This window comes from Ciconia boyciana, chromosome 2, assembly GCF_034638445.1.
Source record: "Ciconia boyciana chromosome 2, ASM3463844v1, whole genome shotgun sequence".
In the NCBI taxonomy this organism is placed as follows: Eukaryota; Metazoa; Chordata; class Aves; order Ciconiiformes; family Ciconiidae; genus Ciconia; species Ciconia boyciana.
Genome location: NC_132935.1, coordinates 680,128 through 706,425, shown reverse-complemented (window position 1 = coordinate 706,425; position 26,298 = coordinate 680,128). Strand labels below are relative to the sequence as shown.

The following is a 26,298-nucleotide window of genomic DNA, read 5'->3' as shown; positions in this document are numbered from 1 at the left end:
CAGTAGCTCTTGGTTCGGCGAGGAAGAGGAGGATCTAACTGGGCTGTTAACGTACTCTGATGCTTATTTTACTGACTAGCAAATGCAGTGGGGGACGCTTCCCTTACCGATTCAGCTAGTCCGGGCAGCTGCTAAACAGTCTGCCTAGCTGGTCTTTCCGAGGCTGTCTAGTATGGATGCTGTCGCAGCGATAGCTTAAGGAAATAAGCAGGACTGGCGTAGGCAGAGGTGGTATCTTTATTACGCCAGTTTATCTAGCTGGAGGACGTGGAAGAGCTTTGGGATAGACAAGCCTTCTTCAGTCCTGCTTCTCTTTCACACCTGAGGGGCTTGTGTTCCCGAAAGCATATTTCCTTTCTCTAATTTATAACTGAAAAGATTGCCTCTGCTTAGCATCTTTGCTGGCATAAGACTCTCTTTGCAGTCAGGTATGTGATGAGCTTTTTGAAGCATAACTGGGGAGAGCCGGCTCTGCCTGTGCTGGAGAGCTGTTACCTCGTCCTGGGCAAGACACGGAGAGGCTCACGCAGCTCAGCAGCATGGCACTTGTGTCTGACCGAGGGTGGTTTGCCTGCCATCCCGCACGCCTTTTTAATGGTGTAAAGTGGAGCGCTCCGAGGACGTGGCTCTCCTCAAAGGCTGCTGGTGGTATTCTCCCTCTCCTTTTTGCCTGTCTGGTTTGTGTTTTAGTGTAGATAAATCCTTTTTTCTAGCTCCCCTGAACTCTTCTGTTGAATTTACCTGTTGGAGTTCGGGGTGGAGGAACCCCAGCTGATCCGCACGTGGGGAGCAGGGGGTGGATTTGGGCGGGAGGAGGTTACAGGTCTCGCTGGTGTGGGAGGCTTTGATCTTTCTTCCCTTATCCCCCTTGTTGCCGCTAAACCTGTTCTCAAGTCCTGTCTGTGCTGTTGAAACCCACCAGCTGCCCCAGGTCTCCCCTTCAGCGACCAAAACTGCCAGAAACGGGGTTCAGTGACGGCTGTCGGTGACGCTCAGCACTGCCCGACTCCCCTCTGAGCCGAGGTCGGGGGGTGCCGACTCCGGGGTCCCCAGTAGCCATGGATGCCCGGCGGGGGCCAGGCAGTCCTTGTCCCCGAGCCCTGGCAGCGGCTGTGGTGGGGGTGCCGGCAGGGCAGTTTTGGGGGGTTTTGCAGGGTTTTGCGGCGTGTCCGGCATTGGTTGCCGCCCTCTGGTGGAACGAGCCTTTCTGCATGGGGCTGCCCGGCGGCCGAGCAGAGCTTCGGCTTTATTCCTGCGTCCGAACGCAGCCCCTGCGAAGCTACGGGGACCAGCCTGTCCCTGCCTGCCCGGCTGGCTGGGACCCAGGCAGACCGATACCCAGCGGCGGGGAAAAAGTCTTTGCATGCGTCAAGGTAAATGTGTCTGGAAGGTGCAGAGAGGCGTTTCCGATAAGCCTGCAAGAGGAGTGAACGGTGACTACTCGCCCCTGCGACCAGGTCTGCTGCCCGCTCTGCTCCTGGTACCTTTTGCTTATCCTGAAGCCCCCTTAGAGCCCCGTTCAGGCAGACTTTTTTCTGGTGAAATGGTTTTAGTCATCAGTGTGTGTTCACTGTTTCCCAGGTGGGCTTTAGTCAAGTATTATAGGGTGCTGGGTGCGTGACTGATGTCCTAGCTGAGGTCTTTCTTATTTTCCTGGCAGCGCTTTCGTGAAGGGTTCGAACCTGCTGATAGACGTGCCTAATCCCTGGATGCTGGAGTCTGGTTTGCAGACGTGCCAGCCAGGGTGAATCTCCTGCAAGAATCCTGGGCAAGATCCTGGCTTGTGCCAGCTCTCAGAGTAAACTCGGGACCTGGGGAGCCCGTGGGCGTCTGTTTTTCTCCTTCACTGCATGGAGTGAGAGGCTGAGCATCACCGGGGTAAGAGCAGGAGGGCTGGAGCGACTGTGTGCCACCTCCTGGCACGGCCTTCGCTCTCAAGGACGCTGGCAGCTTGCAGCACCAGCAACCCAGATCTGCAGCGCAGGATCCTCCTCCAGTCTCATCGTGGCAGCGGAGAGAGGAGGGAAATGAGGGAAAGATGGAAACTCAAGTCCAAAGCCATTGTAGCGCCAAAAGCCTGGAAAAAAACTTATCTCCAATCTCCCTTTTTCAAAATTTTTTAATAAAGCCTTTTGTTTTTGCAGTAATCTCATCCTCTTGCCGGCCCAGTATTTTCCAGGCTCTCTCCCACCCCTCTCCCTGCGGCTCGGGGGAGCTGCGCTGGTGTGTACGTACAGCAGAAGGTGATCACACACTGTGCGGATTTTACTGCTCCCGCGAGGGACGTTTTCTGGGGCTGTTTTTCCGATTATTTCACTGAATCCTCCCGTAAACCCGATCTAGCCAGGGTCCCCATTCTCCCCCTACCCCCACTCCGAGTGGTGCGCGGGGGGAGAGAGAATCTCTTTTCCAGGGAAGGATCTGTAGCTTATTCGGCACCCACACAGCAGGTCAGCGAGTGGGCGAAGTCTGATGTTCGGTGCTGTCTGATTACCCCTGTCTGAGGAGGGAATTAATTCCTACCCGAGGCATGCCCCGTGGGTTGTCTCTCTGACGGGAACAGAACGTATGGTCCCGTTGCAGGAACCTGCCCGCTGCAGGTTCTGGCGTGGAAAAGAATTTGGGATAACCCAAGCAGTAGAGGCTGCGTTCAGCTCCCTGTGAGGGAGGCTGGTCCCGCCACTCCTGATGGGTAACCTCGGTTGGACGCATCTGGCACGGCGTGTAACCCGTGTGATGGTGGGAGTCTCTTCATCACGGTGACGTTGCCACCTTGGGGGCTGTCACAGGGCGTCTGGTTCTCTACCCAGGTTCTCTCCTGGGTTCTCTACCCAGGTCTCTTCCAAAGGTGTTTGGGGTTCAGAGTGGCTCCAAATGTGCCCATCACTTTGAAACCCACCAGTAGCTTCAGATTACGCAGGTGAGATGGCGGGGTGCTTCACCCACTCTCAAACGCGTTGTCCGGCAGCTCGAGAGTCCTGAGTGCAGACGTGGTGGAGCCCGTCGGCAGGTAGGACCTTTGCTGAAGTCCGGTGCTGGGAAGAGCCCGCTCTTGTGATAGCGTCGTGGTAGGCACCAGAAACCCCCGTGCACTTGTCCTGCCAGATAGAATGGTGCTGCTGGGCCTGGCCTTGCTTGAGAGAGCAGGCTCTAGGATCTGTTGGATCTAGGCTGTAGGCTCTGTTGGATCCCCAACAGATCCTAGATCCAGACCTTCAGCCAGGAGAAGGGACAAAGGGGGATCCCTTTGCTGTCTGCAGCTGCATGAGGGAGCGCGGAGGAGATGGAGCCAGGCTCTCGTGATGCCCAGGGATGGGATGAAAAGCAATGGGAACAAGGTGCAGCAAGGAAAATTCTGGTTGAACGTAAGGCGTATTCTCGCCCTAGGGGGTTGTGCAGCCCTGGAACAGGACCCAGAGAGGTGCGGAGATCTCCATCCTTGGAAATGCTCAAAACTCGGCCAGACAAGGTCCTGAGCATCCCGCTCTAACTTTGAAGCTGGCTCTGCTTTTGAGCGGGAGGTTGGATTAGGGACCTCCAGAGGTCCTTTCCAGCACAAAATTTTCTGTTTCCATGATCTGGGTTTGTGTGCTTTCTGATGCGCTCCTCACCTCCTGAGCCTGGGCACCTCATCCTTGGCTGTCTGTGTTCTGACTGATGCTCAGAGGAGGCAGATTCCCGACTGGGAATCCTTCCCCGTTCTGCCTGTCCTTGCGGGTTGGGTTGTCGCACCCTCTGCCCTGGCTGTGTCTTTGCGTGGTCTCGGTGGCATTGAGCTGCAGGGGAAAAGAGGGACAGAGAGTCTGGAAGTAACTCTGGAAGATGGCTGGGATATGGAAGCTGCAGAGAATAATTTTGGGCCCAATGGGTGAGAATGCAACTCTTGTGCGAGCTGAGCAGCTCCCGGAGAGCTTCTCAGGCAACCTGTCCTCAGAAGAGAGGTGACTGACTTTCTCTCTTTGCAGCCGCAGGTGAATGTAAGTGCACGCTGCTTAACGAGCCCTTTCCTTCCTTCCTTCCTCCCCTCTGTAACGTGGTGTCCCAGAGGATCTAGGAGCGAGATGTTGTACTGCAGTGCTGTCCAGGCTGGGGCATGAAGTGCTCTGTGGTGGTCTTGGGCCTGGCAGCAGACTAGACTTTGGTGGCAGCTTCAGATGTCGTTGCCCAGCCAAGGTTTCTGCTGTAGCGAACACAAAAATGCAAAGGTTCATGTACTAAGCTAATTTTTTCTGTCTTTCAGGCCAAAGGGGCTCCCAGGAGGACCAAAATCTTGGAGGACGATTCATCATTGAAGGAAAACGAGGGTCTGCTTGCTCAGAATGAATATGAAGAAGACAGCTCAGATGAAGAGGTAGGACCCATTGCAGCTTTTTCTTTTATACGTGGATACGGGGTAGAGGTGGTGGATTTCCCTCTCCATGCTGGCTTCTCTGCGAACTTGAAGGGAGGGGATATGGTCAAGCAACGTTGTCCCTGGAAGAGAATTTGCTGCTAAGGCAGGCCAGAGGCAGCAAGTCAGGGCTCTTGAGGAGACCCTTGGTGAGGGTGCGTTGCTCGAGTGTGTCTCTTGGAGCGTCTGGGGCAGCCGAAAGGAATGTCACATCCACCTTGGAAAGGACAGTGCTTCCCGCATGGGAAGAACCTCCCTTCCACCCTTCCTAGAAGTCGCACAACAAGTGCTGTCTTTGCCCAGCTGGAGCTGGGGCTTTGAGCCCGGGGTCAACAGAGGGTTTCTTCAGGCGTTTAAAAGGTGACTGAGCCTCGTCTGTGGCCCCTGGGGTTCGTTCGCTGTTGAGGGAACCTCTCCGAGTTTCGTGCGTTGGAAAAGATTGGAAACCGCTTGTTGTGGAAGATAGCAGGATCTCAGCAGTAAAGTGCCCCTAGGGTTTGGTTGTTCCAGACAAACTTCATTGCCTTTCTTAATCATCTGCTAAATCAATTAATGCGACTGGCGTCAATCAGCTGTTTCAGTAGAGGCCTGGGGTCGGGATGGAGGGTTTGCCAAGGGCTGTGGGGGCGTTTGGATCTGGCCCTTATTGCTGGGATTTAGGTTCACCTGAAAGGGTACTGGGTAGCCTCATACACGACTTGGACAAATGCTTGGAGAAGCCTCCTGGGCGCCGGTTAGGTGGAATATTTCAGCCTGTCTCCTCCTTAACCGCTGAGAAGTAACAGAGCACAGAAAATCCTGCGTGACCGGGCAGGCGAAGAACCAGCCGATGCCTGCTGCACGCTGCGAGCGCTCTGAACGAGGAGCTCCGACAGCTCGCTCCCGTGGCGTGCCTGGCTGGCGTGGAACGGCCGCGGGTACGGGGGGAACGTCGGGAGTAAGGGCAGCATAGGGCCGGGGACAGGAGTTCTCTGAGTGGGGATGGGAGCGGGACTCTTGGCCGTACACCCAGCTTCAGGAGAGCTCTTTGGCATCACTGACAGTTCAAAGGGTCTAGGCTCGTGTTTACTGGTGCTTTGAGGGATGCATCTGTTCCTGTTTCAGTCCCAGCAGAGGGAGGGGGAGGATTGGGTGCCTGCCGGCCTTTCTGGTCCAGCGCGGGCCCGAAAGGTTAGATGTTAGAGGCCCACCTGGGCTAGTGCTGGAGCTGCCGGCAGTCCCTGCCCCCGGGTCTGGAATAGAGATTTAGAGAGAGGGGAAATATATGACTATAGAAAACATACACTTGTGTAATGTCTCCAGCATAACCCAGGAAAAAAACCCTTTCATGCAGGAATTCAAGGTCTCTCTCTCCCCAGCTGGTCCTGCTTCAGGGCCCCGGTGGGGGGAGCGCTGATTCAGAACCTGTTGACATCAGAGCAGCTTCCAGTGGCTTTGTTCCTTGTTCCCCGTTCCCAGCCCCCTGCCCTCCCTCTGTAATTGTATTTATCTCTCTTCCATAAGAACCCTGATGCTTCTGCTTCCTGCGGCTGGGATGCGCACACTGCCTGCTTTGTGCTCGCCTCCACGAGGAGCATCGCCCAGCGCTTGTCTCTTGCTTTGTGTCTCGGTGGCCCAGAAGTGCTGGGAGGGGAGGGCGGCATCCCCCGGTTCAGGCAGGGGCAGCTCGGATGCGAGTAGGGCCAGGAAAACACTTTCTTGCTGAGAGTAGGATCTGTATTTTTTTTATTTTTCATTGTCTCTTTTTTTTGTTGAGACGTAGCTTGCATCGCAGCCTCATCCCAATTAATGTGTAGCCTCGTCCTAATTAAAGTCTTCATGAAATGCGACGCTTTAGCGCGTTGCTCTTCAGGAGGGCGCTGAAGACGCGTGCTTCCGTTCCTCTGGGTTGTTGGTGCCGGCTGGGAGGGAGCGCGGCCCAGCCCCACCAGCGGGCACCCGTGCTTCTCCCGCAGCCCGTGGTTTCGGTCAGCCTGGCCGGGGTGGGAACCGCGGCAGCCGGTTTCAGTGCCGGGTGTCGCCTCGTTGCCCCCTCACTCGTCCCTGGTCCGGAGGCGGCTGGTCTGCGGGCCAGCCGTGTGTCGGGGGGTGGCTACGTGCAGAACTGGGCTTCGGAGGGTGCACAGCGTGCCGTCTGCGTCCGCCCACCCCTGCTGACCGTGCCACCGGCCTCACGCGGGTGTGTGGCTTCACCGCCTCTAAGCGAGGCAGCAAACGGCAGTGTTTTGCAATGAGACCGTGGGCTTGGGGTGGAACTCTCCTGGGTCTGCCACCCTTGACGCTGGAGCGTCCCGATCCACCCTTCTGTGAAAGGCAACGTGATCCCTCCGGATGTCCCAGCCCGGGGATTAGCTGCGGGTACAGCCTGAACCTGGCACCTTGAGAGCAGAGCGGGGAGAGCACGAGGAAGGTGGAGCTGGTGTGGCCTCAGCACCCCTTTTTCTGCCAGACTGGGGGTCCCAGCCTTCATCCCTCCATCGGGGTGGCAGGGCCCTGCTGGGGCATGGCACAGAGCTGCGGGAGCGGATCGTCCCTGGGCTCTGGTCACTGCTGGGGGCTCCGGGGGAACACCCAAGAAATTTGGCAGCCTCGGGGTAGAGATTACGATTCTATGATTAAGGCTTGTGCTCCCCGACTATATCTATCTCCATGGTAATTGTCTCCGACTTGATATCTTTAATGGTGGCAGCTCTAAATGTTATTGATAGGCAGTAACGCCCTTGTGCTTGTTCATACCGTGGCGTTCAGCAGCAGCGAGCTCCAGCAGTCGGGTGCCGCTGTGGGAAGGTGTCCCTGTCCCCTTTGGCTCCTTTCCCTGCCGCTCTCCCCACCGGTCACGCTGGTGGGTGCTGCTCGGCGCAGACCCCAGCCGGGAGCGCCCTGGGTGCAGCTCAGGGTGCTCCCCAGTTCCCCTTTGCCTGGCTGCGTCTGCAAACCTCTAACCGGGCGCCTGCGTCCGCAGCTGACCGCGCAGCCTGCCCTATCGCTCCGCTCCCAGCAGTGCCCACAGGCTTGCTCCCTAAACCAGCGGCAGTTCGGGAAAACATCCGGTGCCACCGCTGGCACAGCCGGTGCCCCAGGGCGCGCCGCCGCTGTGCCGGCTGTCACTCACCCGCCGGCGGCTGGCTCTGAGCTTGCGCGCTCTCCCCTCCGCCTGTGCGTGGGCTTCGGAGCTCTTTAATAAAGAATAATAGCTCAGACCTGCTATGCCCCTGTGTTTAGCACAGACTAAATTTCTTCTAGCTGTGCTCCCGCTCACTTGGCAGCTGCCGGCGCTCAGCCTGGCCGGGCGCCCGGGCTGGTCTCTGCCGTGTGCTCTGAGCAGAGACACAACAAAATAAATTGGTTTCCTGGCCGGGGCGGGTAGGGGAGCCCGTGTCGCACGCAGGGCCCTTTCCCTGTGCCCGGCGGGCAGGGTCCCCGCGCCGGGTGGCACGAGAGCCCCGGTGCGCACAGGCCGGCCGCCGTGCCGGTGCTGCCGGGGAGCCAGTCCCCTCGCCAGGCCCCCCAGTGATCCCTTCGGCGCTCGCCGCACAGCCCGAGCGTCCCTTCCTCTCGGCCGCTCGGAGATGAATGGCCGTGAGCTGCAGAGGCTGTCAGGGTCTCGCTGGGAGGAAGCAGTTTGGGGCTTTTGTTTGGTTCTGTTTCCTCCCGCAATGACTATTCCATATGTCAGTGGATAATGAATGAAGGCGCGTTGAGTGCTCCTCGGTGAGCCGGCGGCTGTTCCAAGCCCACTTCCCTCCTCCGCAGCGCAGCTGACCCGGGCGGGGGGGCTCAGCGGCTGGCCGGGCTGAGGGAGCTCTTCTTTCAGTAGCTGATTAGCCAAGAGAGAAAAAAAATCCTGCAGAATGTGCTGCTGGCAGACAGCTCCTTCAACTCATCGCTCCGTGTGTGTGTGCGCGCCTGTGCGTGCGCTTCCCGACCTGCCTGGCTCCAGCAGATGCTCCAGGCTTCCCACTCGCCGGCTGCATTAACCGCTTAGCAAATCTCCCCCGCGAGCGTGTCTGGCCGGGCAGCCGCGCGTGCTCGGCCCCGTCTGATGGCCACGAAGGTGCGAAAGGAAGGGCTGCGAGGAGCCTGGGATTCGGGCTTGGGGCGGGAAGGGAGGCAGCGCCGCCGGGATGGAGCTGAGCGCGTCGGAGCCAGGAGAGGAGCGACCCTAGGGGTGCTTTGCCACCAGCCCGGTGGGCTTGGGCTCTCTCCGGTGATGTGGCAGGAAGGTCGGGGCTCCTCTCTGCCCTGACGGCCCTGCAAAAGCTCGTGGGTACCCCGGGGCAGAGCCCAGAGGGGCTCCGGCCCCAGCCGGGCGCTCCCAGGCTGTGCCCACCACCATGACCCCCCCTGCACCCCGAACCAGGGAGCCCCCCCTCCAGCTTGCCCAGGGGAAGTGGATGAGAGCAGGTTCCCAAATTGTGCCGGCTGCTCGGCGGGCAAGCGTTTCTGCTGCTGAACTCAATATTTTTTATTTTCCTGCCGTTTTCCGTTGAAGGGAAAGTACATCCTAGCGTTGCTGTGTCCTTTCCAAAATGCGCCTGTTTGTCTTGGGGAGCACCGATGCGCTGCGGTTGTTTTATATGCTGAGAAGGGGGTAGGGCAGGGAGCTTTAGAGAGAGCCTGCACTTCCAGGTGGAGAGATCGCCCTAACCCGCATTTACCTCTGCTAAAGGATGTGGCTGTAGGGGTGGCACGGGCTCCTTTGTGCCGTCCTGGGCTCCCAAGTAATCAGACGCTCACAGAAACAAAGTTCTTGGAAAGTACCCGGTGGAAGTGTCTGCTGCTGTGCTCGGCATCAGGAAGGAGTTGGAAATGGGATGCGAGAAGGAAAGCACTGAAAGCTTCGTTACAGCCCGTCAGTGAGGTCCTCCAGCTGCAGTGCCATGCCCCATTTCCATTATTCCGTTTTGAAAAGAGGTAGGGAGAGAAAAAGGAGCTCCAGAGATGGATAGCAGGGATAATTGGTGGCCTGGGGGGAATCTACAGATGAAGAGATGTGAAAAGACAAGATTTGTGTAGTTTGGAGGCGAAGCAGAGTCTGAGAGGACACAATAACAGGATGTAGAAGGTAGCACGGGGGGATATTTGACAAGATGAAAAGGCATCAGATTTAAAACTGAAATGGCAGAAGAGGGACGCGCACACCATGCAGACGGATTATCTTACACGCCGCTGGCCTGCAGATTTCATGGCCGTGAGATGCCGGTGGTGCCAAACATTCGCTTTGCAAACATTAAGGTTTGCCGGTACTAATGTGAATAACAAGAACAGCTGGAGCTATGGCGTTATAAAATAAAATTGATGCTCTCAGGAGCTCGCGGATCAAAGCGTGGTCCCTAAAGCGTACACCCTGGCGAAGCTCCCTGTCTGTGCCCGGGGCAGCTGGTGCTGCTGGGTGGTGGGAGCCTCCTGAGCAGCCTTGGGTGACGGGGTGGAAACAGCAAAAGGCAGAGGACAGGGATAGCCGGGAGCCGTTTCGCCTCCAGCTCGGCGGAGGGGAGGGAGGTCTCTGCAGCGCTGTTGGCAGCGATCTTCTCTCCAGCCGGACCCGACCAGGCTTTGGTCAAGTGCCACCACTGAAGGTGGTCTTCACCGCTCACCGGGGCGTTTGGAGTTCCCACGGATTTCCCGGTAAAAGGCATTGCAGGGGCTGGTGGAGAGACCTCGGCTGCGGCACTTTCTGCTTTGAGTGCCAGCTGGACAGAGACGGAGGGGCCCGAGCCTTGCTTCGTGCCCTTGCCTGCCGTCTTTCCCTGCTCCCCGGTGAAGAGGTGGGAGGTTTCGGGACCGACCCCATGCCTGCGTTTCGGTGCTCGGTGGCTGTCCACGGGGCCTCTGCGGGACGGCAGGGCGCACCCGGGAGGGGAAACGTCAGCAGCTGCGAGCGGCTCGGGCACTCGCTTGGGTTTCTAGCATTTGCAGCCAGAACGGAAAGTTTCCGTGCGCTGTGTGTGATGGAGGGTGGGGAAACCGGGGCCGGAGCTGCCGGACCGCCAGCGCGGAGGCAAGCCCCTTCCCCACGCTGCTGCCGGCGATGGGTCGGCCCTCGCCACGCATCCCCCGGCTGCGTCCTGGCCTCGCCGGGCTGGCGTGCGCGGATGGAAAGTCGGCTGGCTCCGCGCAGCCCCTTGGCGTGGGACCGTCCCCGGCAGGCTGGCCTGGCAGGGGTTTCTCTCCAGGTCAGGATTAGGGAGACCTCGAGGTCCAGGCGAGGCTGGTGGAGAGCAGAGGGGAAAGCCACCAATTAACGGGTGCTGATACAATCATAAAAAAAAAAAAGAGCTAAATTACTCTGTCTGTTGGCTGCCCCAAACTTGATATTTAAAGCGTTTGTAAAGCAGCTCAGTTGGGGCAGGAAAGGCTTTTTCCTTCTGGAAGGAATGACATCACCGAATACACTTAAACGATCAGGTCCCTGACCCAAAGAGAGCGAGAAACCCACAACAACTTTCGGCTGATGAGTGGAAACTTTTCTTTCTTTCTTTCTTCTTTTTCTTTCTTTTTTTTTTTTTCCATTTACTTTCCCCCTCTGCGTGCTGGGTCTGTGCACTCTGCTGCGGCTCAGCTTACGGCCCGTCCTTTCCAAAGCGAGCTGACGTCTCTCCGAGCGGGTTCCTGCGATCGGGGCGACCTGGGAGCTGCGGGGAGGCCTCATCCGCCCCTGCCCCGCACTTTGCCCTGGCCCAGGATCCTGCTGGGAACTGAACGGCTGCGCTCGTGTTCGTGGTGCAGCGTGGCAGGGCCGAGCGCGAAGGCGCGTGCAGCCGGTGGGGCATCGCGCCGAGGCTGCCGCTGCGGTGTGAGCTCACTGCTGCCGGCAACACCTGCTCGGTAAGGTTGAAATTGCCTTTTGGCGGTGCTGTCTGCATCCCGTTTTCCCTCCCGGGGCCCAACCGCAGCATCAGGTTCCCCTTGCACGGGGCTGCCAGCTGCTCCGTTGGCAGTGCGGGCTCCCTGCCAGGTACCCACGGCCTCCGTGAGCAGGCAGTGGAGGCAGGAATCAGCCTACCCTAAATCCAGGACAGACAAGGCTGAGTATTCCCCTGGCCCCAGCTTAGACAGCGGAGTCCCGCACCACCTCACCGGGTCTGGCAGCGTCCCCTGCCTCTCCCGCTCCGGACAGCGTGGTCCCGGCGGGACTCGCACCACGGACCCCCCCAAACTCGGCATGACCCGGACCGTTCGTGCTGCGCCCTGGCTACCCGCAGTGCCCCTGCACCAGCCGTGGCATCCAGAGAGCCAGCGAAAGGCGCGCCAGCCTCCTCGCTGTCTGTTCCTGCCAGGATGGCAAGTGCAGCGTGCTCCCCACGCCTTCGCTGAGCGACTGATCCCTCCGCTGACTCGGCTGGCAGAGCCTTCCCTCTGGGAAGCCAGGGATCCTGGTTACAGTTCAACCAGCAACTTGTCTCTCTTTCTGGAGGAGCAGCCTGTCTGGGTGCCTCGGAAGCGTGGCCCTCGGCCAGAAGCGTGGGCATTTCCCTCTGGGCAGGGACCCGCACGGCAGCCCCGGCGCTGGGGTCACTGCTCTGCTGCCCCAAGCTCGGGGGCTGGCCTCGGCCTCCCTCCCCTTCAGGCGGAGGGGTCTGGGGACACGTGCATCTCCAGACCTGAATCGCTGGCCGCTGTTCCAATGTCCCACTTCATTAGGCTCGGCTCCGCTCCGGGTACTAGAGAACGTGCAGAGGAAGCAGGAGGCTGCTTGGCCAATTCAGGGGACCGGGGTGGGTTGGTTTGTTAGGCCAGGGCTAACGCTCCAGCCCAAAGATTATTTTCCTCAAGCTGTAACGTGCCGAGCAGATACTTGCTACCCGTTTAAATGGACGGTGCTGACACTTGCTAACAGAGACGCACGCATCTCCAGCTTTGCAAATCTGTTTTCCGCTCCTGGTGACGGTGTCCAGTGCTTCTTGCCCCAGTGCCTGCGTTGGACCCGGCGTCTCCTGCTCATCAGGTCCTCGCTACCGTGCTGCCTGTCGGCCGAGCGTGGTTTTGCCTGCGCTGTCCGCGCGGCGCCTGGCGCGGAGGCTGCCCGCCCTTCGTCGGAGAGCCTGTGGTGCAAACCGGCACCCCTCCGGCAGCACCTGCAGGGAGGGAGCTTGTGCATCGATCTCACCCGGGGTTACGTTTGGCTTTTACAGCCCTGACTGTGTCAGCGGTGTCAGGGAGCTATTTGGGAAGATTCCGGGGTTTGCTGTGGTGACTCTTGATTCCTAAGGCAGTGCTCAGAAATGTGGGTTTATGTATATATATGTAAATGAAAAATGGTTTCTATATGTAAAAATATATGGAAGGCTCTTTGCAAACTGATGTTTCACTGCCAGACTTGGGGCTGACGGCTGGCTCCCGAGGGAGCTTTGGAGTGGCCTGTGCCCGCTGGGATTCCTCTGAGCACACGTCAGCTGGGTGTATCTGAAAGCTTAGCTCCGAGGCCAGAAAGGAGATACGTTGGAGTTGGCAAGAAAGGAGAAGTGTCCAGACAGTCAGGGCTGTTGGGAAGAGAGGCGCATGACTCAAGTGAAAAACAGCACGGGCACCCTTATTTTCCTGAGACGTGTATTGTCGAGCGTGGACAGGCAACCTGGGGGTGAGCAGGGCGTGGAAACAATTATTTAGACTTTGTCTTCAGAGAGTTGTGCTCTCAGAAGGCTTTTAACGTATTAAAAAAAAAAAAAAAAAGCCTCTTGAACTCCCAAGCCATAAAGAAACTTGACAAAATAGCTAATAATTCAGTGCCAGCCAAAAACCCCCAAAAGAAGCCAAAACCCAAGTGCCGATCGACTGTGCTACCCTGGTGATGGTTTCTTCCTCGATGCTGCCTAAAGATAATACAGGGGCACTGGTAGCAACAACCAAGTTGAACGTTTGGCCTGGTTGGTTTTGGTGGGGTTCGGGCTTCAGCCATGGAGCACGCGACGGTGACGCTGGAGGAGGGGAAGGGACGTGGAAGTCATCCAGCTGACTGCGGGACAATCCTTGGGATTTGCAGCTACAGCAGACCTGCGTGCAGCGAGCGCACGGCGTTGCTCTTAAGTCATGGCAAAGGGAACTTTGTGGATGCCTGGTGAATTAAAATCCTCATTCAAAGCCAAGCCAGGTCAGTTTATAAATTCCTAACCGTCTCCTGGGGAAAGAGCAGGAGACCTGCACTCAGCAAGCAGAGCGTTTAGAGCAGAGCTTGCAGGTGAGGAGGAAGGGTCGCCCCGGGGTTGGGACGCTGCCCTGGGAGCTGGAGCGGTGGATTTGGCTGATGGCGTTGGTCTGCCCGGGGCTTCCTGGGGAAAGGGCAAGGTGGGAAGGGGCTTTCCTGTGCAAAGTCTGCACCTCCGTTCCCCGTCACTGAACGGGTGCTGACGCTTCCCCGGTGTCTTGCCTCTTCTCAGGCTGTCTTTGGGGCCAGACGTTTCTCACCCATGGTCTCTGGGTGCTGTCATAATCCCAGTAACGGGTGGTCCGGCAAGAGCTCAGGGAACCTTTAGCTCGGCCGCTTTGCCGTGTCCTTGGGGCAAGAGTGCCAGCTCGGCCCGGCGCGGGCTGCTGCGTGCCCGGCTCTGGGCAGGGATGCTCCGTCGCTGCTCCATCACCTCCGGGACGGGGGCAAGGCAGCTGCTGTAAGTCCTGGGCTTGCGGACCTGAGTCCGGTCCCTCCTTCCTCTCGCTCACGGTTCTCTCACAGGCTGGCCTCACTGATTTTTTTCTTTTTTTTTTTCATCCCTCCCTATCCAGTAGCACAACTTGTCCAAAAAAACACCGCTCAGCTTAACTTCAATTCCTGGAAAAACTCTGGAACAAAATAATCAGCCCCTCTGCAAACCTCTGGAAGATAGCGAGCGGACTCGTAACTGCCAACTTAGACAAGTCTGTCAAAACAATCTCACTTCCTTCTGCAACAGGGGAGCGACGTCTGAGCGGGGCAGGGCGGTAGGTGTCAGTGACAGGAGCCTCGGGAGCCTGCTGGCATTGCCCCACGTCTTTCTGTGGCTTCGTGGGAGAGTCTGGGTGAAGCTTTTGCACGTGGGCGCCCAGCTGGCAGTGACTCTTCGTGGGGCATCAGCGTCCAGGGCTCGTGGGGAGGGCGGTGGGCTGCATTCGCCGGTCCCGCGGGGGTCTGCACTTGCCTGTCACCTGCATCGTGACTTCTGTTAGTGACTGCATGGTGGAGAGGAGGGTGTGCTTATTAAAAGACGCACTGGTAAATGGGTAAGGGGTACAGTGGAGGACAGCAAACGCCAGCAGCTGCACCGATATACTGCACCTCGAATACTGTGTTCAATTTTGGGCACTCCCAGAGAGACATGGAGGGGCTGGAGCGTGTCCAGAGAAGGGCAACGGAGCTGGGGAAGGGTCTGGAGCACAAGGCTGATGGGGAGCGGCTGAGGGACCTGGGGCTGTTCAGCCTGGAGAAGAGGAGGCTGAGGGGAGACCTCCTCGCTCTCTACAGCTGCCTGACAGGAGGGTGGAGAGAGGGGGGGTCGGGCTCTTCTCCCAGGTCACAAGGGACAGGACGAGAGGAAACGGCCTCCAGTTGCGCCGGGGAGGTTTAGACTGGGCGTTAGGAACAATTTCTTCCCCGAAAGGGTTGTCCAGCACTGGCACAGGCTGCCCGGGGAAGCGGTGGAGTCCCCGTCCCTGGGGGTGTTTAAAAGCCGTGTGGACGTGGCGCTCAGGGACGTGGTGTCGGGGTGGCCTTGGCCGTGCCGGGTTAACGGTCGGACTCGATGATCTTAAGGGTCTTTTCCAACCTAAATGATTCGATGATTCTATGATACAAGATATGCTGCTGGCGCCGCGTAGGTGGTGTCCTGCAAAGGAGAACACAGGCTGATGATGAGCGACAGCATCACGCTGTTGTGAAAAAGGTGAATGCTGAGCAACGCCGTCTGAGCAGGCTGCTGCTGCAGCACCCACGCAGCTTCTGCTCTGCTCAGCGTGGACGTGGTCTTGGCTGGAAAGGGAGTCCTGCTTCCGTGCCGCTCCTCAGAAGGGAGCCCTAATCGGAGAGCACGAGAGCAAGCGCTGAGAAGTTCTCCCTTGGGTTTCGATCGGAGGTTTTTAGCCCCAAGGAGAGATGGCTGAGAGCCAGTGTCCGGGGCTGGGCTCCCCAGTACAAGAGAGGCACGGACTGACTGGAGCGAGTCCAGCACAGGGCCACCAAGATGCTGAAGGGACTGGAGCATCTTCCGTACGAGGAGAGGCTAAGAGGGCTGGGACTGCTTAGCCAGGAGACAAGGATGTCCTCAATGCGTGTAGATCCCTGACGGGAGGGAGTGAAGCTGAGGGAGCCCGGCTCTTCTCAGGAGTCCCCGTAGCCAGGGCAGGGGGCAAAGGGCATGGATTAAAACCTGTGAAACTCCATCAGAACATCAGGAAGCACTTGTTGACTGTGAGGATGACCGAGCACTGGCACGGGATGGTGGAGTCTCCATCCTTGGGGATATTCAAAAGTCATGGGGACACGGTCCTGGGCAACCAGCTCCTGGTGACCCTACTTGAGCAGGGGCTTGGACTGGCTGATCTCCAGAGGTCCCTTCCACCCTAAACAAACCGAACCCTGCTCAGTGAGTCTGTGAACAGGCTAGTTCCCGTGAGCTGAAGGTGGTTCAGCGTGGGGCAGAACAGGGTGAAGGAGACGGGTCACCTCGGCTGAAGCACACGCGTGTGTTCACGTGTGCGCTTGTGTGTTCTGATGTGCTCGGCAGCACTTTGGGCAAACCCCTGCGCTGCTTCTGCTGCCTTTCCTCTCCGCTGCTGTTGCTGCGGCTGCTGCTGCGTTGGCTTTCATTTAATCCCAATACGCAGCATTTGGGGTTTCTTCTCTCAAGCAGGGATAAGATTTTGGAGCTTGGCTGTTCAGCTGGGTGATTAATGAAGGTGGGTTTGGGGTCTGCCTTCCCCCAAAGAGGCCGTTTTCTGGCCATGCCCATTGAATGGGGCAAAGTCAGCAGTTGCTGGCTCTGCTGCAGAGTGCTGTGGGGCTTCCAGGAGCAAGCCCCGGCTTTCTGGGAGCCCGTGGGGGCTCTCGGGCACCTCTCTGCCATCCCCAGAAGGGGCGGTTATTTTTAAAGGGAATTTAAAAGGCGGTTATTTTAAAGGGAATTTTTAAAGGACCTTTTGGCCTGCAGCTGGGCTGGGTGTTGGGGATGTGGGGGGTCAGCCGGCATGGCCCTTCCTGTAACCCAGGCCTGGGGACACGCACGGTGTGCCAGGGCTCAGCATCCCTCCGGACAGTCCCTGGGGGCAAGGGAGGGGTCTCCTCCCTAGCAGAAGGGGCTGTGCCTGCTTTGGGAGGGTGCTGGCTCCGGCGTGGGGGGTCAGCACCGCTCTGCAGAGGCAGGAGCTGTCCCAAGCAAAACCCGGGGCTCCCCAGCCCTTGGGGATCGTTCTCCCCCAGCCAGAAACACGGGGCCCGTCCAGGGGGGCAGAGGGCCAGACCCTCGGGCAGGGGGGCGGCAGTCCCCGAGCTGAGCCCGCTGCGCTCCGGCCCCTGCAGTAGCCGCATCGCCGGGGGCCCGGCGCGATCGGAAGCGTCGGCCTGTGCCTGCGCTCGTCTCCGGGGCTCGGCTGTAACTCTAGAGCACGCGGAGCCGCTGCCGAGCGCCTGTTTGTGTGTCCGGGAACCACGCGTCGCTTTGCTCTGCAGCCAAACGCCGTTAATGGCTTCTGCCGGCTACCGAACTGACAGCTGCCAGAGGACTTGGCCTCGGCCCCCCGCTCTCAGAGCGTGTCCCCACTTCCCTCTGCATCCCACCCCAGCTGCAAGGCTCGCTCGCAGCCTGCGCTCTGGCAGCGGGGCTCTTTCTCATGTTTCCTAAGCTCCGGAGCGATCCCTCTTTGTTTAGGAAAGCGCCTCTCCGGATGGCCACCGTGTCTTGAAAATCGCTCATGGCCGAGGCTCCCCGGCGGGCCGGCCGCTGCCCTTCGCCCGGGCTGGGGGGTCCGACTCCCCCCGCCTTGCCTGCCAGCTCTGGGGGAGCAAACTGACCCTGAACCCCCTTTTCCTTCGCCTGCCCCCGCACGAGTTCGTCCCGTCTCTTTCCTCTCCCAGCGTCAGGTTTTCCTACCACATCGGGTTTTCCCATTACGCGTTACCGAGGCGTGGTGGATGTGGGTGACAATCAGACACTTTATTTCGAAGGGGCGCGAGTCCATCTGCCTCCGGAGGAGAGCGTCCTGCCCTCCGAGGGGCTGCCGCGAGGGTCCGGCCTCCTTCCGGAGCCGGGCTTGGATGGCAGGAGGGGGAGGAGGAGGAGATGCGCCGAGAGCTGGCTTTGGAGGAATGTTTCTTTAAGGGACTTGGGAGTCATTAAAACCTGTCTTGCTTTTTGCTTAACGGCCGAGGCTTGCGGACGGCAGCCCCGGCGCGGCGGAGGGGAGGCAGAGGCGTCCTGCGCGGCAGGGGCGGGCGGTGGGCTTCCAGCGCGCTTCGGGGAGCGGCAGCCCGCGGCGTCGCAGCCCCTGCCTGGAGCTTTCTATCTCCCCAGGTTCTCCCGGCCTTGGGCTTTGCCCTCAAAGAGAGAGGCCCTGTGCGGTTCAGCCCGCACGAGTCCCATCAGCTGGAAACGACTCTCTGGGCTGTAGTGAAGCGGGTGCGAATGACGTGACCTGGGTCTGTGCGCTGCGGTGGGGAAGGCTGGGCTGCTGCTGGGAGGATGGAGGAGAAGTCCTGGCCCCTTCCAGGAGGCCGGTGTGGTGCGAGGAGGCTCCGGTGCCTCTGCTGCGGCTCGGGAGGCTGGCGGGGCTCGTGCCGAGAGCCAGCCGGGAGCCCCATGAGATCCCGTGCGCTGTGCTCGGGACACACACGATTTACTTCTCCATCGAAAGGAAACGGCAGAATGAATGCCTTCCCTTCTGTGGTGGGAGCTCGGGTAGAGAGCTGGGCCCTGAGCGCAGGCCCCAAGTTTCCCCTGTTGCCTTCTGAAGGTGGGGAGGGCAGCAGCATCGCGTGTCACTTGCGCTCTCTGAAGTGCAAATATTTTATCTGTGAGCACCGGGAGAAGGGCTCTGGGCTACGCTAACAGAGGCTGCACCTCATCTTGCCTTTGCTAAGAGTTAGGTGGCCAGGGGCTCCAGGAGAAACTCCGTTGTAGAGCTGTGATGCTTTTTCTGTGCCCTTTTTTCAGGGGAGCTTGTTTTCTCTCGCTGTTCCCATTCCCGCAGGTCGCTCCGGGGGATCTTTGTCGTTTTACTGCTCTTGGTTTGCTCGGCTCTGCGCCGCGCCCTCGGGAATCACGGTGCAGCGATGCGCGGAGCTGCTGGGCACGCCGCCCTGGTGCCGTCCTGCTGGAAGCTGGCGCTTGCGCTGGGCATGGCCGAGACAAAGCCCTGTCGTCCGCAACGAGGCGATCCAGTTTGGGGGTGAGGGCAGAGCCCCTCGTGTGCCTGCGGGCTGGTGAGGGCTGCGGGACCGTGTGGCTGCAGGCAGGGACCGGGCCAGCAGTCTGGCCTACGGGGACCGCGACCAGCCTCCGAAGGGGGCCCAGGTCAGACGTGCCTGGCGTTGGCCCCATCCCTCCTCGATGCTCTCCGGTGTGTGACTAAACCTGCGATACAGCCAGGACAGTACGGGGAAGCCATCCCGTGGGGCAGGAGGAAAATAGAGCTGGGGAGGCTTCTGAGCAGGACAGCCCTGCGCTCGTCAGAGCTGTTTCTCCTGGTGTGCCATGCGGAGAGGGAAGCCGGCACGGCGCCGGACGGAGCCAGAGCCGGAGCCCTCTCTGCTCGCTCCTGACTGCATCTCCCCACCTACAGAGCATCACCTCTGGAGATGCGGAGGAGCCGCCTGTCCGGAGCCGGGCCTTGCCTGGGGCCGGCGATCGGTCAGTTGTACCACGCATCCCTGATCTTGGCCAGGCTGCGGTACCTCCCTCTGCTTTCTCTCCGCCACCCGGCAGGAAATCTCTCTTTAATAGGCTATTCAGGGGAGCGGGGCCGTGTTTTCCTAAGCAGGAGGAATGTTGACATGGAAGACTCTGCTCTTTCTTTCTGGCAGGTCCCTGGGAGCAGCGGTGCTGGATCGCGTGCTGCTCCTGCTGCGCCGGCTAATCCTTCCTTGGGTTGCGGAACGGGGCTTGGGCGAGGAGGGGGAGCTGGGGGGGATGCAGGTGCGTATCTAACGCGTTGGAGGGGGCGGCCGGGCGAGAGGGGCTCTCTGCCGCCTCTGCCAGACCCACCGCCCGTCATTCCGCAGGGAGGGCTCGCACAGGGTTTCCTTTCATCCGGGTTTAGCTCTGCTCCCAGATGGTTGGGAGAGAGGGTCTCGGGAGGGGTTTGCTGGGCATGATTAAAACCAGCTGGAGGACGGAGCCCGCCTGCGTCTGGCTTCTTCCCTTCTCCAGGGGAAACTTGGCGTAAGGGGCAGCAGGGGCATCTCCGAGCTCACCGAGAGAGGGGGAAACCATCGCTCCCCAGTGCGAAGCGCGTGCTTTGGAAGTGGGGGCTGCGCTTCCCCGGGACGCCGCTCTCCGGCCACCCCGGGCTCGTGGCCCCGTCGCCCCGTCCCTCTCTCCCATCCCCCTGGCCCTGCTTGGGAAGGCGCCGAAGCAGGGGGCCTGCGCTCTGCCTTTACATCTCATAATCTTTAACGAGCTGGGCCTGCTCTGCACAGAAGCGAGAGGTGGGCGGCTCCTTTATAAGGCAACACTTAGCAGTGGGGAGGGGGAGTCTGTTCACAGGCCAGCGCGAGGTTTTGGCATCCCAGCGAGGGACGAAGCAGCACCTCCAGGGCTCCAGCGCTTCTTCGGGTCCGCAGCCCTCGGCATCTGGAAGCAGCAGAGGGTGCAGCGGGTGCCTCTTGCCTTCCGTTGGTGCTGGACGTGTTTGTGGGGCAGCTTGCAAGTCGGCTTAACCACAGATTCCCCCGCAAAGCGACTACTTGCTGTGGTTTCTCTTCCCCCAGCTCTGCTGGTGGATCTCCATGGCCTTCCCTGCCAGACAGCTGCTCCCCACTTGGAGCCGAGCTGAGCTCCTCTTTGCCGCGCTGGGCGGTTGCCCACTGGGCCAGAGAAGACCACAGCTCCAGGCTGGCCACTGAAGCAGGACCTCTCCAGACCTACCTGGCTCGCTCCTGAGCTCTGCCAGGAACGTGCCAGTAAACACCAGCCCGGGGCAGGGTGGGGAGTGGGGGGTCTGGGTTTCACTCGGCTGTGCGGTGTCAGCCCTCGTGGCAGCGGCGGCAGCAGCAGCAGCAGCAGCAGGTCCTCCCAGTCCTTGGTTCGTAACGGGGAGGGCAGAGTGCCCAGGAAGAGGGGGATGCCTGTGCCCCCCCCCCCCCCCCCAGGAACAGCTCCCAAGGTGTTGAGAATGGAAAAGTCCGACCACGGTCAGAGCAAAGAAGGGGACTTGCCAAAATTAACAGTTGATTTGGGTTTGCGGGAGCAGGAGCCAAAACGCAAGGAATCTTGGATTCGAAGAGGGAAACTTTTTCTGTGGGCAGTAAATCAGCACGGAAAGATTGGAGGTGGGGAGGGATAGGGAGACCGGCCCCCGCAGCCGCTGGCAGCGGGCAGAGGCGCGAGCGTGGGCCGTGGCCGTGGCCGGTCCTGGGCCGCCCCGCTCCCCGTGGGGAGCTGCCCCAGCCGGTGGCTCAGCTGCAGCCACCACGGTGGGTTTTGCTGGCCGCCCTTTGCACGGCCTCCCAGGACGGCCGTGGAGGAGCAGCGGCGAGGTAGGTGGTGTGCTGGGGGACGAGGCAGGCTGATGGAATGCCGTTTGCCACGGACAGGCTCTTTGCTGTCTCCCCCAACAGAGCTTATCTTCCGGGGCGTGCTGTTGGTGAGGAAGGTCAAGCCGGGAAGTCCCAGGACTTCCCCACTGGCACATCCCAAAACGCTTCCGACCTGCCGGCCAAGGAGAGCTTCCTGGAGGGGTGGCAGGAGCCCAGACCCAGATCTGCACGGACTGGGGCGATATTTCAGCTGTTTTACGGAGGTTTATAGTCCTTCCTCCTGTCGGATGTGAAGCAGATTTCAGCTGTGCTGCTGGGCCTGTGTGGTTGCAGCAGCTCACAGGCTGCCATCCGTTGTCACGTGAGCCCGTGTTTACTCTGAAACCTAGTGGTGACCATGTATATTGCTCGAGGCCCGAGCTTGCCATCCTTGGGGGAGGAGAGGGGTCTCTCTGGGGCCTCATCCCCCATCACTGAACCCCGGAATGGCTGGGGCTGGCAGGGGCTGCTGGAGTGTGTCTGGTCCGACCCCCTGCTCGGGCAGGGTCAGCTGGGACGGGCTGCCCAGGACCGTGTCCAGGCAGGTTCTGAATATCTCCGAGGATGGAGACTCTACCCCAGCCGCAGCTTGACCTCCCTGACAGTAAAAAAGTGTCTTCTCGTGTTCAGGTTGAATTTCACGTGTGTCGATTTGTGCCCGTGGCCTCCTGCCCTGACAGCGGGCACCGCTGAGAAGAGCCTGGCTCCCTCGCCTTTCTCCTCCTCCCGCGGGTCGATGCGATGCCCCCTGCCCCTTCCCAGCTCTGTGCAGGGGGAGGACGGGTCCGTCCGGCCTCCCCAGCCTCTCCGGGTGCAGAGCGGGGTAAAAGCCATCGCCAGGAAGGCCGCTGACAGCTGGGTTTGCTAAAGAAAACACCCCTCCATCAATCAGGGAGGGCTGCGGCTGGGGGAGGGCACCCTGCAGCCTCTGCCTCCCCCCTCCCAGGCCACGAGCAGGGGAAGCCAGCGAGCGCTTTCCCCCTCATTAACTGCTCCCAGGTTCCTGTGTGCGGTGCGGGGAATCCCAGCCCACCTCCCTCCGTCGCCCTCCCTGCTCCGGCTCCCTCTGCAGCCCTGGCAGCAGGCAGACGCAGCAGGAGGTAACAGGAGCACAGGGACGATGTCCTGCTGCCTTCCCCACCCGTCTGCACCCCCTTGCTCCTTCAGCTTCACCGTTCGTCCGTCTTGAGGAAGGTCAGGGCCAGGGTGCTCCGTGCTGCTCCTCCGCAGCACGAGTGCCAGCAGCACCCTTAGGCAGGGGCACGGATCTGAGGGGCTGCAGAGGCTGCTGCCCCCCAGACCGCCCCGTCGCAGGCTGGGTCCTCAGCCTGCTCCCCTGCCCGTCGCCCAGCCAAGCCGCTGCTCGTCCCCTGCCCCGCAGCGGGGCTGGGGAGAGGACGCGGGGTGGCACGTGTGTCAGTGCTCCTTGCTGGGAGCAGAGCCGCTGCCCAGCGCCGGGGCTTGGGCGACAGCCATGCTGCTGCTACCCTGCCTTTGGGAGGAGGTGGCCTGTGCTAGGAGGAGCAAAGGCTCGGGTCCGTCCGTCTGTCCCATCGAGAAGAGCTGCAAGTCTCTACGTCCTGCTTCTAGTCCCCTGCTCTGCTCTGGGCTTCCTCCCTGGGTAGGAGACCCCCCCCGGATCCCCCGCTACCCGTTGCAGCTGCAGGCTGACCCTCTGCAGCCCGGCGTGCCCCTCGCTGGCCCGACGTGCCCCTCGCTGGCCCGGCGTGCCCCTCGCTGGCCCGGCGAGTCACAAACGCGTTCTGAACTGTGCTGCTCTGCGCCCTGCCTTGCAGTCTGGGCAGGAGCAAAGAGCTTTTGAGACAAGCTGTGGCAGGAGCCTGGGCTCACGCTCCCAGGCACGCGTTCCCTCCCCAGCCCTCGGAGGAGAGCCGGCCTTGTGTGCTAGAGGGAAACTGAGGCAGCTGGAGATGATGGATCGCGTGGGAGGTCTTGGCTGCTTCAGGTGGCCGCCGAGCCCCGTGGCCCTGCTCCAGGCTCTTCGTTCTGGGATGTCCCATTTGAGCACTGGAAGTGACTGGGGCTCGGCCGACGGAGCTGGGGACCTGCGTGTCTCGGCCTGCGGGGACCCCTCACGCTGGCTCCCCATCCCTTGCCCCGGCCTGCCTCTGCTCCCCGCTCGCTCGCCCTCCTCCGTGGCTTCTGGCTGCTCCCCCAGCCCCTTCCCCATCCCGCTCACTCCAATTGGAGCTGACGTGCTCTATTTGTCAGAGATAAAAAATAGCAGAGGAGGAATGGAAAGACAGGAGGCACAGGAAAGCAGTTTGGTAGTTAGAGACAGAGGAACAGAATTAACGTGCAGTGGGGGATTTGGAGCGAACACTGCATGCATTGTAATCCGATAGGGGCAAGGGAAAAAAGAGAGACCGAGAGAGAGAGGCTGACCCCGAATCCCCGGGGGAGACGCGGGGAGAGCAGGAACGAGGAGAGAGTGAAGGATTCCAGAGGTGGACTGGCTTCCTCTTTCACCAGACAGACACAGGGGAGACGGGCAGGGAGCCAGCAGCGTACCTGCACTTCCCATCTGAGCCATTGACAGCTGGAGCTGCTTTGGGAGGGGGCCGGGGGGGGCGGTGGCGGGGAGGGGGCACGCAGGCCACTGTCGGGGACGGGGAGACCGCGCGGCACGAAGCCGGAGCCGTCGCCGCTGCCGGGGAGCGCGGCCGTGCCGCCGAACGATAGGATGAAAGCGGGCGCGGCGGGAGGTCGAGGGGGTCCCGGCTCCCTGCGCGGCCCCCGGGGCTCCCGCCCCGCTCCGGGGTGGGGGGCCCGGGGCGGCACCTGCCCCTGCGTGGGGGAGCGGGGCTGGTGAGTCCCAGCTGGCAAGCATTCCGCGAGGAGGGCAGGCAGCAGAGCGAGGCCAGGGGGAGGGTGGAAAAAAAGCTAACAGCAACTAAATCAGAGGAAGAAAGGCCTGCCGAGCCGTACCAGCGGGGTCACATGTGTTTCCTGGCAGCCTCGCAGGTGCTAAGCAGGGATGCAGGCGGGGAGCACCTTGTGATGGATCATGTGGTGAGTGCGGCAGCTCATTCCCCCAAGCCCGGGGACAGGTAGTTGTGAGCGGGGGCCTCGCCTGGGCCAGGCTTTCTGCTGCTGCGGGCGTGGGACCCCTCCCAGGGCACGAGCAGCAGGGCACCCGCGGCGGGATGGCTGGTGCCGCTCTGGGCAGCCCCGTCGGCCCGCGGAGGCTGGGAGCCAGCGGCGGCACGGCCGCGGCAGGAGGGCGGCGCGTCCTTTCCCGCGTATTCCCAGCCCGTCCCGCGTCCCACCGTGCGCGCTGGGTGCGCAGCTCTTCGGCGAGGCCAGGCAGGGAAGGCAGCGTCCCGGCCGAGAGCCAGGGCTCCAGCTCCCGTCCCCAGATTCCAGGGCACCGACGTGACAGACGCATTAAACACGTCCCAGAGCAAGGTGCTCTCACGCTGACTGCTTTCGGGTGCTGACCTGGCTCGGCAGTGGCTTCCCCGCCTCTCTCAGCCCTGGCTGCCCTGGTGCGCATCCTAAAACCTGCTCCGGGTCCTGGGCTACCTGCAGCCTTGCGAGAGGGGGATCATGGAGGCACGGCCCCGCTCGCTCGGGCTGGGGGCTCCGGCACGGTTGCATTGCTCCATGCAGTGAATGACAGAGAAGCATCAGCCCCGGGGGGAGCTTCATTAGGGGGTGCGGACCTTTGCCGTCGGGCGTGAGGGTGGCGGCCGAGCCTCGCCCAGGCTGGGCCACAGCGTGCCCTGGGGAAGGGTCCTGGCCGGAGGGCCAGACCCCTCTCGCCCTCCCCGCCTCGGCATGCCCCAGCAGCCCTCCCGGTGCACGGGGGCTGTTGGAGCGGGAGAGCGTGGAGCGGCCGGCGCGGCTTCGGCCAGGCTGCTGGGACGGGGCAGCAGGGAAACGGCCCGTTCCTGCCCGTGGCCACGGAGGGGAGAGCGTCCGAGGGCACAGGGCTCGCCTTGCAGCGGGAGAGGAGCGGCCGCCGTCGGCCTTAGCGAGCGGCAGGAAGTTTTCATCGGCGGAGGGCCCCCGCTCGCTCGGTGCGAAGCCAGGGCTCTGCCTTAAGCCGTAAACCAGGAGAGCCGCAGGCAGTCGCTGTTTCGCGTGGGGTCATTTGGCAGCGGGACTGACCACACAGGAGAGCACCCCGTCCCGTCCCGGCGTGAGGAGGTGCCCGTCCCCGGTGCCGTGCGGCTTCCCGGCGGCGCGGGGGATGCGGGAATGGCAGCGTCGGCCCCGCCAGACTGGCCGGGCACGGCCCCCTCCCCCAGCCATCTGCGGGTTCCTGCAGGATTAAGCGGAGGAAATCTGGAATTGGGTTACTCTCAATATTGAACCTGCCATTATGATGTTTTTTATTTTGTTCTGTTCCGATCGAATTGGATGCAGCCTCCTTTTTAGCCCTTAATGGCTTGGCTTTGAGAATTTCCTTCAAAATTACACCACTGGCTTCCTGTTTTTAGAGCTCCCCGGAGCCCCGCAGCCGTGTGGAATAGCTGGGGAAATTGATCCCCGGAGCTGAGCTGGAGCGTTCGAGTCCTGCCGTGCCTGTGGGTGTGCACGGGCGTGTTTGGGCTTTCTTCTCTTTCTTTTTTTATCGTTTCACTCGCCCCCCGGGGCCGAGGGCCGAGCACTCGTAAACAGAGTTAGTGCGTGCCTGCACAAGGAGAGGATCCCACCGACTGGCAAGTCTGCAGCGGCGCTTTCCTCTTCTCGCTGGGGTGCAGAGGGAGGAGCAGCCGGGGCCCTGCGAGGACGACGCAAGGATGGGTGGTGGCCCAGGGAAGGGCCGGGTCCCCCGGGCACCGCTGCTCCTGCCTCTGGAGCTGTCCTTGGGGTGGCGAGACCCATCTCTTCTTTCTGAAACCCCGAAATTTTGCACGTCTGCGTGCAAATCCACGTGTGCTAACGGGCTGCGGTCTCTCTGTAGGAAACCGGACCTGCAACCTCGAGTGTTTCATCCCTGGTCCTGCCCTGCTGCACGCGGGGATTTCCCCCAGTGACGGGTCGTCTCTCCTCACTCCCAATACCAGCGTACGCTTGGGAGCAAAAGCAACTGCTCGGGGCTGCCTTGGCCTGCGCAGCCAGCGCTCCGTGCAGCCGCCTCCGGCTGGGTCCGGCTCTACGTGTGATGCTGTGCCTCGCCTGCTTGCTGGGCTCGGGTTGCTGCACGTGTGATGTGGTGCATTTGTCTTTTTGGTGGCTCCCA

At 60.8% G+C, this 26,298-nt stretch overlaps 1 protein-coding gene across 2 annotated transcripts in view; it reads left to right on the top strand.

The window, feature by feature from the left end:
• Positions 1–26,298, top strand: part of BOP1 (BOP1 ribosomal biogenesis factor) — a 69,644-nt gene that overhangs the window by 10,648 nt on the left and 32,698 nt on the right. For both annotated transcript variants that reach the window (XM_072851739.1, XM_072851740.1), the window contains exon 3: positions 4,241–4,351. In XM_072851739.1, coding sequence (XP_072707840.1) covers positions 4,241–4,351 — 111 coding nt within the window. The remainder of the gene's footprint in view (positions 1–4,240; positions 4,352–26,298) is intronic.